Source organism: Sinocyclocheilus anshuiensis, unplaced genomic scaffold, assembly GCF_001515605.1.
Source record: "Sinocyclocheilus anshuiensis isolate Anshui unplaced genomic scaffold, SAMN03320099.WGS_v1.1 scaffold438, whole genome shotgun sequence".
NCBI classification, from domain to species: domain Eukaryota; kingdom Metazoa; phylum Chordata; class Actinopteri; order Cypriniformes; family Cyprinidae; genus Sinocyclocheilus; species Sinocyclocheilus anshuiensis.
In genome coordinates, this window is record NW_015546118.1 from 67,842 (window position 1) to 78,171 (window position 10,330).

General features: G+C 37.2%; 2 protein-coding genes across 4 annotated transcripts; one reads left to right on the forward strand and one right to left on the reverse strand.

Annotated features, from left to right (window-relative positions):
* The first annotated feature begins 205 nt into the window (after nucleotides 1-205).
* LOC107700910 (uncharacterized) lies at nucleotides 206-5,496 on the forward strand. Of its 2 annotated transcripts, XM_016502756.1 has the most exons (9): nucleotides 206-347; nucleotides 473-575; nucleotides 666-830; nucleotides 1,047-1,125; nucleotides 1,376-1,437; nucleotides 1,955-2,008; nucleotides 3,740-3,793; nucleotides 3,982-4,126; nucleotides 4,337-5,496. In XM_016502756.1, the coding sequence occupies exons 1-9, from the start codon at nucleotides 278-280 to the stop codon at nucleotides 4,436-4,438; spliced, it is 834 nt and encodes a 277-aa protein (XP_016358242.1). In that variant the 5' UTR covers nucleotides 206-277; the 3' UTR covers nucleotides 4,439-5,496. The 2 variants fall into 2 exon arrangements, with proteins under 2 accessions (XP_016358242.1, XP_016358243.1); XM_016502757.1 differs by lacking the exon at nucleotides 473-575 and having other exon boundaries at nucleotides 279-347.
* A 91-nt stretch (nucleotides 5,497-5,587) lies between these two features.
* On the reverse strand, nucleotides 5,588-9,682 carry LOC107700909 (immunoglobulin-binding protein 1-like). Of its 2 annotated transcripts, none has more exons than XM_016502755.1 (6): nucleotides 9,370-9,682; nucleotides 8,245-8,559; nucleotides 7,509-7,704; nucleotides 6,218-6,294; nucleotides 6,021-6,130; nucleotides 5,588-5,867 (listed from the first exon to the last, which is right to left on the reverse strand). In XM_016502755.1, exons 1-6 carry the CDS (start codon nucleotides 9,582-9,584, stop codon nucleotides 5,722-5,724), a joined length of 1,059 nt encoding a protein of 352 aa, XP_016358241.1. In that variant the 5' UTR covers nucleotides 9,585-9,682; the 3' UTR covers nucleotides 5,588-5,721. The 2 variants fall into 2 exon arrangements, with proteins under 2 accessions (XP_016358241.1, XP_016358240.1); XM_016502754.1 differs by having other exon boundaries at nucleotides 5,588-5,870.
* Nucleotides 9,683-10,330: the final 648 nt, after the last annotated feature.

The following is a 10,330-nucleotide window of genomic DNA, read 5'->3' on the forward strand; positions in this document are numbered from 1 at the left end:
TTATAACTTTTATAAGTTCATGGCTTCATTAATGTTAATCCAATCCACCAAAAGCCCACTGAAGTGAATTAATGGGGGTGGGAATCACATGTCCACACTGGCAAATATCTGCTGAAAACTGCAAGAGTTTCACATACACAGTGTGTTGGTGAGTGTTTGCGCATGCTCCAGCTCTCACTGTGTTGGGTGTGTGTAACACCATAAATACCCCCGTCAGGTGCAAAGAGCCTTTTATACAAGTGCCACTGGTGGAGTTCGTGTGTGTGGGAACTAAAAGATGAAGGTCTTACTGTACGTGTGTTTCATCTTGTTTGTTACTAATGAGGCAACTGGACAGACACCAGACCGTAAGTGTGTGTTCAAAAAAAGGTTCAAATATGTTGAAATGGTTATGTAGTATCTTTTAAAAATAGTTGATACATTATATGCAAACTAATGATCTTACTGTAGATTCTGTATGTGTGTTCTTCAGCCAGTAATAATGTTATTAACTTTAACCAATGTCTGAATGGTGGGGCGATCTGTGATGAGAAAATTAGCAGATGTATCTGTTTCGAGGGACAACCATTCTGTCGGTAATCTGCTCCTTACAGATGACTTTTCTGTGATACTCTACACAGTAGTTTAAACACAAGCTTCACTCCTTTCCACTGTTCTCTGTGTAGGTGCAACAGTCAAAAAGGTGAGTTTTACATTAATGAAGACTGCTCTCAGAAATGGACAGTTGTGACCTTTGCCCTGGTAGCATCTCTGCCTGGTCTCACACTCGCTGTGTTGGTTGGGGTGGTTGTTTATGTGATGATGTTGCCATCAAACAAGAGCCACACAGGGTGAGAATGACAAACACAACTCTAGAAGTCCTTTTAATGTAATTAAATGTAGCTTTATTGATTCTGAATAGCATCATGCGAATCTTTATGTCTTGCATAGCCTGACTTTATGAGTGTGATTAAAAAATATGACTTAAAGCCCATGATGCTCATTAAGTCATTAAATGTTATGTTTAACAAGTAATTCATTCTGTCTCTGTGCATGTTTGTGTTCAGTGAAGGAATGACGACATCCAAGACAGCCTCTAAAGAGCAGGACTTGTTCCCTGGTGTTGCTTTTGCTTCTGATATGAATGTGAGTCTACTCGATGTGTGTTGATGATTGATAGCAACAGCACAGGGTTCCCATAATCTTAATCAGAAACATGGATCTATCTGGAAATGCCTTTGGAAGTCATAAAAAACACAGCATAAGACATTTTTTAAGTCTGACGGATCTGACAGGTGTATCGATATATTACCTTCTTGAGTGATCTGCCAAGTATTAAAATGCACATGGTCTTGTGATCTCTCATTTTTTTCTGCCTTTTGTCTTGCTTTCAAAGGGTCAGCCTCCCCCTAACATGAGACCTGTACAACAAGGTCATATTCCCATGACAGCCATGCCCAACCACCCGTATGTGATTTTTATCTGATTAGAATTAGTATTATTTTAAGGCATAAAAATAATTAAGAGTTCTTTCAGAGTAGTGGCATGAAAACATCCAAATTACACTTGATCTATTTGCATCTGTAGAGTTCAGTTACAATATATATCTTTAAAAGAGCTGTTTCTAATACATCAACAAAATGTTCAGATATTTGAGAATCTATGCAATATTATGCCAAACTTTATATGATACATAATTTGCATTTTTGAACATTGCATTTCAGAAAACGTGTAATACAAAATAATTGCACTTATTAATTAACTGATGTTTTAGTTAAAATTTTTACCCTATTCACCTGTGGTGTCCTGCCTTAATAGTTTCCTATATAAAGCCTCGTAGTATTTTTGTGCGATTTAGATTAGCATAGAATCATCTTTTTCCCCCCTTTTTTTAGTTAATGAATTTGTGAATATAATTTTGTCTGTTGTTGTTTTTGTTTAGTCCTTTTTATTTTTAATTGCTTTGTCTCTGCAGCATATCAAGTGGGATGCGTGATCCTCAAATGGGAGGTCCTGCTCGGCCCTATAGGTACATAGTCAATGTTACTTAAATTATTGAATAGCCATTGAATCAACATGGTTAGCTGTCTCTTACATATATTTAGATATCACTACAACTAGCACTGTCACAATGTTACCTGGCTGTGTACATCAATATATCTATGACAGGCCTGCTAATAATTATAGTGAAATTAATCCTGAATGTGTTTGAACCACTGATCTCTTTATATTTCGGATCACTGCAGTGGTTGGACTGTAATTTTGTTTATATACTTTATTTGCTGCATTATGTATTTTAATATAGTCTATCCAGTGGTATGCGCCCATCTGTTGACATCATGCCTGATGGACGACCTCGTGAGCCAAACAGGTAGGTGTACAGTCATGGCCGAAAGTTTTGGCAGTGACATAAATTTTGTGTTTTGCAAAGTTTGCTGCTTAAGCTGTTGTGGTGTTCATTCACATTGTTTCTAGATTATTGTGTAGAGTGATCAGATGCATTTGAAATAACTGCTAAAAGCTTAATTGTCCAAAAAATGAACTTTTCACAAAAAACCTAATTTCCCTGTTTTTCGATCCTGACACAAAATGACCAGCTAACATTAATTGAGTAATCATATCAGCAGCACATGTGAAAGTGTGAATGAGTACTAGTCAGGTTAATATACTAATTAGATTGTAAGAGCAGACTGATTGCTATAAAAGGAGGGAAGAAGCGCTTCCAATCATTGTGTTCTTGTTAGCAATGGTTACCTCCAAAGAAACACATGCAGCCATCATTGCTTTGCATCAAAATTGCTACAAAGAAAATTGCACCTGAAAGAATCATGTACCAGATCATCAAGAACTTCAAGGAGAGAGGTTCGACTGCAGTGAAGAAGTCTACAGGACGTCCCAGAGTGTCCAGGTCAGTCCTCAAAAGGCGAGTATATTCAAGAAAAGAGTACATTCCTCAAAAGGCGAGTTGACAAGCAGAAGCCCACAAATTGTGATCGACTCCGAGAACTAATAAGGCAAGAATGGATCGCCATCAGTCAGGATTTGGCCCAGAAGCATATATCCAGCATGCCAGAGTGAATTGCAGAGGTTATGAAGAACAAGGGTCAACACTGTAAATATTGACTCATTATATATTTTTTGCCAATAAAAGCCTTTAAAACTTATGATATGCTTATCATTGTTTTTCAGTATACCATAGAAACATGTGGAAACATGTAGAAACAAGAAAAATAATCTACAAATACTGAAGCAGCAAACTTTGCAAAACACATTTATGTCTTTTGGCCATGACTGTACAGTATGACATTGGTAGATAAATTAAACCATGTTTTTAAGTGTGAACTAAATTCTTCATTGCTCTCCATTGACAAAACACTAACTATCAGATAATCTGGCATATTTAGCATACGATTAATTAGCATGTAAAACTGCTCATGAGGCTGAGTTAAGAGTCGGTTTGAACTGAACTGAATCAACTGACTCAAGTTGAATAGCAATGCTGCCATCTGTAGAACTGCTTTATTTTTTCATAATTGATACATTTTATGACACTATTATCCTATTAGAGAATTTGGCTTGTTTCTGTAATTGAGTTTCCATTAATGATTCTGCTGATTTCCGGTTTAATACTGTGGAGCTGCTTTGAAGCAATCCGTATTGTATAAAGTGCTTTAGAAATAAAGCTGATTTGACTGAATTAAAATGCTTGTTGGATCATGAAGAATCTGTCTCTTAAATGTCACTTTGATTGTCTCCACAGCATGTACACCGGGATGCGTGACCCTCCCATGGGAGGTCCTGTGCAGCCCTACAGGTAATTGATAATTCTACTTAAAATGATTAAGAGCTCATATGATTTCACAGCAGATTCTCTGGCAAAATATGTCTGTATGTATATTTATATTAAGATCATAAAGTGAAAATCTTAGTCTCCATGTTTTGTATTCCACATCCTGGCGTTTAATTAAGTGGTTTTTGTGTTGTGCATTTGCGTGATTGTAGCAATGGCGCAGTTCGGGGTCAGATTGTTAGCAACCCTTATGCTAGAGATTCACCCAGCCGAAACCCCTATGAAGAGCACAGTCCTTCTGCAGACCACCACAGTGATTACAGACCACGTGTCCCTTCACACACATATGGTGACCTGGTATGGTTCAAGATTAAACATTTCAGTTTCAGAAACTGATTAGTAAACGTTTATGAGTTTATTTGTTTTCCTCCATGGGGATATTATGGTACAATATACAGCACATGAGCAATTCTGAAGCAGTGCTCTGATAAGATATAAGCTTACTGTGGATGAGCATAGGTCTTCTCCTTAAATAAATCATCCTTCTGCTCTTTATCGTTCCAACAGAAACACAACCAGCCCTATTCTCCTGCACCACTCTATGGTTCCTCTGAGCATGGAAACCTCCGCAATGGATTTCCACGACCCCAATTAAGTCTACGATACTAGATTTAAAAAAAAAAAAAAAGATTTTTTCTGTTAAAACAGAAAATATATTTTTAGAATTTTGAACAATGGAAGAAACAAAAGTTATACAATAAAGACTTGGCCAGGATGTTGAATGGGAATGACACGAGGAATTTACGGAAAACAACTTTTATTTCCTACTTTAAATCTGATCTCTATTATCAGCTGTAAATATGTTTATACTGGGTGATTTATATTGAAAAATTAAAATAGTAAAAAATTTAATTCTTTCCTACATTAAATACAAATGCAATTCTGCAACCTGTTTGCTTCCTCACTTGAAATTCCGAAATTTATTTGGAGTTTAAAAAGGCATTCTCAACTCAATTATGAATGGCATATAAAAAATACCAGATTTTTGGTTGTCATTTTGGATCATCAGCTTTTGCACTTGTAAAGTTGATTGCTGTCATTAAAACAAGGACATACCGAATAATCCTAAATTCATGTTCCTTTTTTCAATTCAATGTCTCTCAAATTGTTATGCTGATAATACATTTGAAATGTTTTGTATTAAATCACAAAGCAAGCATTATTACTAGAGACCTCAGATTGATAGTTGATTTCTCTTTGTTTACTGAAGAACTGAAAGTTGACCTCACAATGAGTTTTCCAAAAGAAAAGCAAAGCTGGCAGATAAATACATTTCAGATTAAAACGGCAGTCTAGACAGTTTGTTTCAACATCCCACAGTTTCTTCAGCAATTCTGAACCACATTGTCAGATCCATGCAAGTGCTGATATTAGTTCTAAATGCTCTTTCAGAACCGTCTTCACTGAAGTATCTCTTCTGAAACAGACGAGGCCTAGCAATATCGGCTAATACTTAACGAACATGCAGTCTTAACTGGCTTCAAATCAAACAGCACATTAGGTGTAATTATGTGGGTGACAATGTCCTTCTGAGTCAACTGATTTTGACTCTAAAAGCTGACAGTACAGGGAACACTTCTGTAGAAATGCTGCACTCAAAACAACATCCATGAAAAGGCAAACTTTTAATCGTGTAGGAAAGGGTGACGCCCAAACAGCCGTCTCCAAGATGCTCAGGGGTTTAAGGTCTCATTTAAGCTCACCAAGATTTACATAGAGACATATAAAAGAATGTCAAATACGCAAACTCGGTTTAGAAAAAAAAAGGAACCACCTTAACTAACCACTACAGTGCCACTCTCTGTTGTGTCCATGTCACATATTGGCAGCATTGGGAGGTTTATTGGAAGGAACTGAAGGGATGCGTGTGTATGTGAGTGTGTGAAATCAGATCAACCCATGTTTTTGCGGTTGCCGTATCCTCTCCGGTGTGTGTCCTTCCAGTCGTCCCAGTCACGTGCCTTCTGCAGTGCCTCTTCATCATCGTTCTCTTCCTTCGTCTCTCTTTCTGCTCTCTCATCTTCCTCTACATCACCATCTGCTGAGGTGGAAAGACAGAGCCACTTGACGATCTGAGCTAAAACTGAGCTAAGTGAAAGTAAGACTGCGGGACAAAATCATTTAATCATCCGTTAATACATTCTAAATATAATCTATGTTCTGCAAAAGCACTCAATATGTATGTAAGCACCTGCACTGCGTGGTATGCCCTGGTCAGGTAAACATCCTTGCCGCCGGTGCTGCTCATACCAATCATCCACTGTCATGGTGGGAAGACTGGGATACCCTGCACCAAACACTCTGCAAAACATTCAAGAAAAAAAAAAAAAAAAATCACACAAACTAATACTGCAGCACTGAACTTCACACACTCAAATGCACACGTACTTTGCCTGCACAGCATCCTTAGTCAGGATAAAAGGCTTCATGGGTGGTCTTTTAGGTGGAGATGGCTGGGGGGCGCTCTACAGAAACAAACAATTATTAATAAGGCTATCAATCAATTTAAATATTTAAATTATGATCAGTGTTGGGAAGGTTATTTTGGAAATGTAACGGTACAGATTACAAGTTACTCTATTTAAAATGTAATAAGTAGTGTGACTATTTCTATTACTTTAACAAAATTTCGGTAACAGTTTATTTTAGGGTATCCTTGTTACATGTACTTACTATTATAATAACAATAAATGATGCATAATTACATGCAAGTAACATTAAACCAAACCCTAATCCTAACCATAACTATATAGTAAGTACATGTAGTTAATTAATATTACTCAGTACTTAAATGTATAATTACACTGTAGCAAAGACAAAATTTCTAATGTTTTTAACTGTTAATCACATTCAAACATTTAAACCAGGCAGGGTTAACCTTACAGTAGTACACAACACTGATTACTGTCAGACTTTTAAAAGCCTTCATCACTTGAATTAAGATAATAATAATTTAATTTTAAAGCACAGCCACAAAATAAGACTTTAGCACCTCTTTGTACATTGAGATCATTCAGAAGTTAAATACAGATTTAAAATCATAAGAAATAATTAAATAGCTACGACAGTGTTTTTTAAATCAAATATTTGCATAGCTATGATAGGAAACACTGGCATCTAACAATGCCTTGGAAAGAACATCTAAAAAAAAAAAAGCATATATATAAACCCAAATAGGAAATAAAACAGTTATCGAATAAGCATGTGTCCTAAACTCCTGCAACATTGGTGTCTCGTATTCTAGAGCAGTCAATGCAATTTATAAACGAAATCAATTAAATTTGTGTGTGTGGGTTAACATTTTCATAATTAACTAATTTAATTACACGTTTTTTCTCAGTAACTTGATTACAATTACATTTATGGTTATGCATAATTACATGTAAGTAACCCTAAACCAAACCCTAATCCTAACCATATAGTAAGTACATGTAGTTAATTAATATTACTCAGTACTGAAATGTATAATTACACTATAACAAGGACACCATAAAATAAAGTGTAACAAAATTAATTTTGTAATTAAATTACGTAATTCCATTACATGTAACTAGTTACTCCCCAACACTGATTAATATATATTTTCTGCAGTAAATCAGAGGTAGGTTGAGCGGTAGATATGCAACCACATCATTCACACAAAAAAAACACAGATGCGATTCATGTGGCAATCAAACACCTGCTTGAAAAGCTCCATCCGTTTCAGAATCTCCATCTCCTGGTTGATAGAGTCGATCTCCTCAATTGCTAGTGTGACCCACCTGCGTACATGCAGCAGGTAAAAATCTCTCACCACCTCTTCATCGGCTGAGCCAGATTCAACCAGCCCCCTGATCTCACTCAGCTTGGCTTCTGTCTCCTTACGCTGCTTAAACCTGGAAACAATTTACAGAGTAAATATGCCACACATGAATGTTACACAAACATTAGCACAACTGATGGAAAAGACACCAACCTTGTACAAATATTAACATATACACTATCATTCAAATGTGATTTTAAAATAATGTTTTTATTCAGCAAGGACAGTTTAAACAGATCAAAAATAACATTTATAATGTGACAAAACATTTCAAATAAACGCTGTTCTTTTGAACTTTCTATTCATCAGAGAACCCTGAACAAAAAAATGTATCAGTTTCCACCAAAATATAAGAAGCACAACATTATTAATACTAAGAAATGTTTCTGGAGCACCAAATCAGCATATATTACAATAAAAAATATTATATATGAAACTATATTATTAAAACAGAAAACAGTTTCACAATCATCATTTTTTACTGTATTTTTTTTATAAAATAAATGCAGCCTTGGTGAGCATAAGACACTTAATTTAAAAACATCTTTAAATATCTTACCCCAGTGTATATATAAAATAATTGCATGGTAACAAATATTCAGTGCCAACCCACCACTCTATTTTGGCTTGTCTTTGTGTTGCCATTTCGATGAGGTCTGGCTGTGCCACTGACATCGGGACTGATGGATTGGTCTGCTCCTCAGTAGGAGTGTCTGCTGTGTTCTCGCTGGCTCTGGGCAGCTGAAAACTACACACATCATAGTCCTTGCACCTCTGGAGGAAGTCCATGAAGTAGACGCGGGCTGCCTGCACGTGCTCCAGACGCTTGCTGGGGTTCACCTGTTTCATGGAGAGCGCTCCCAGAAGAGCCGGCAACAACAGGCACTTCAGGTCAGCTGTGGAGATTTCCTCCAATGCCTCATTACGACTACAGAAAAAACAAAGAAATTAATAAATACTCCTGTGAGTTTTATTTAGCGGTTGTTTTGTAATGATCATGTGACTCATTGGATTTTTTTTTTGTTTTTTTTGCAAAATGTGTTTCTCATGTTCAAATATATTGTTGAACGGTATGTATAATTTTAATGTTAGTTTAATTGTCATTTTATTATTTTAATAGCACAAGGCAAAATACACACAAAAGACATTATAGATTCTGGAAGAAAAAATATGTAGTCCTGTAATATTCATGAGTGCAATACACTATCTGTGTAGCCAAATAAGGAAATTAGTGAAGATGTGACATCAACAATTCAGTGTAAAGCAGTGTACACAGCTGAGTCATACTCTATATCAGGGGTGCCCAAACTCGGTCCTGGAGGGCAGGTGTCCTGCAGAGTTTAGCTCCAACTTGCCTCAACACACCTGCCTTTAGGTTTCTAGTATGCCTAGTAAGAGCTTGATTAGCTGGTTCAGGTGTGTTTAATTGGGGTTGGAGCTAAACTCTTCAGGACACCGGCCCTCCAGGACCGAGTTTGGACACCCCTGCTCTATATAACTGTAAGAACGGAGTAACAATACATACACTTTTGTAGAAAGTGTTTACTGTTTACATTTACTGTTTTAATTGGCAACTAATGACTAGACAAAATATAAAGTTCTCGTTATCAGCGCGTCGCTCGCTCGCTCGCTGTCCTTTGACAGCTACATTGATAATAACAGGAGCGGTTTAATATGTCGCCTCGGGTACACTCGGCGTTTTAGCGTGTGTGTGTGTGTGTGTGTGTGCTCCTCTAACCTGAACAGGTCCAGCTGATTGATCATCCGTGTCGCCTCCTCCAGCTGCATGATAGCGCGCTTCACTTTCACCTGCACCGCATTGGAGCTGCTCGGCTCGTTTGTAGTGTCCACCTCTTCAAACAGCTTCCAGCCCCGGTCCAGTAAATCCGACAGTTTCGGAGCCTCTGAACCACTGGGGTTTTGTATACTGTTAGCGTCTTCAGCGGCCGCCATTTCTCAAAGCGTATTTGTCCAGCTCGGCTTCCGTTTGTTTCAAGTTCTTTGTTTCCGGTCGGTTCTCTGTGTTGCAGTTCTGGCGTCTCACTGTAGATGTCAACAGAGTCAGTATGACGCTAATGTCGCACGAGAGACCTCTTTAAATAACAAATAGTTATTTATATAAAGTTAAAGCTGCAGTCCGTAACCTATTTACCCGAAATAAACATTTGAGCAAGTACATACCCAGCCAGCGTTCAAAACCATCGCCTTACTTTAGCCTGTTTCACAACGGTTAGCTTATAATAATGTTTTCTCATTTAAGTGGCACGGGTAGGGTTTCGCGGGAAATTCGAGCATGCTGCTGCGTCATTACGTCACGTCTGTAAACATAAAGAAGTTGTCCCGACTACTAGGCTATCGCATGTGAGGATCCTGCAGGTGGCTGATCGTTTATAGCCTTTTCTCACAGCAGCCAGAATAATTAAATGTATCATTTTGATGGCGGATTGTAATCCAGAAAGGATTATGTGTGTATGAAACACATATGAATGAAATCAATTATATTCCAGTTTTAAATGTGCTTCTGATTACAGATAACAGTTAGCCTGGGATTACAAAAGATTTGTATTTTAAAGACAACCAGTTCGGAGGGAGCATAATTTGCTTTTTGGATTAAAAGAATTTATGAAATTCGAGTGGTATGACAATTAGAGATTAGACTGTACAGAAATTGAAATCTACTCGCTTATACACACTATACT

What these genes read in the sequence shown, in the direction of transcription:
- LOC107700909 (XM_016502754.1), bottom strand. Translation starts at nt 9,584, where the DNA reads ATGGCGGCCGCTGAAGACGCTAACAGTATACAAAACCCCAGTGGTTCA. An exon ending in AAGGATGCTGTGCAGGCAAA is followed by an intron (nt 6,131 to 6,217) that starts GTACGTGTGCAT and finishes AATGTTTTGCAG; the next exon opens with AGTGTTTGGTGCAGGGTATC. An exon ending in GGGCATACCACGCAGTGCAG is followed by an intron (nt 5,871 to 6,020) that starts GTGCTTACATAC and finishes TTTCCACCTCAG; the next exon opens with CAGATGGTGATGTAGAGGAA.
- LOC107700910 (XM_016502756.1), top strand. Translation starts at nt 278, where the DNA reads ATGAAGGTCTTACTGTACGTGTGTTTCATCTTGTTTGTTACTAATGAG. An exon ending in TCAAACAAGAGCCACACAGG is followed by an intron (nt 831 to 1,046) that starts GTGAGAATGACA and finishes GTTTGTGTTCAG; the next exon opens with TGAAGGAATGACGACATCCA. An exon ending in CACACACATATGGTGACCTG is followed by an intron (nt 4,127 to 4,336) that starts GTATGGTTCAAG and finishes TCGTTCCAACAG; the next exon opens with AAACACAACCAGCCCTATTC.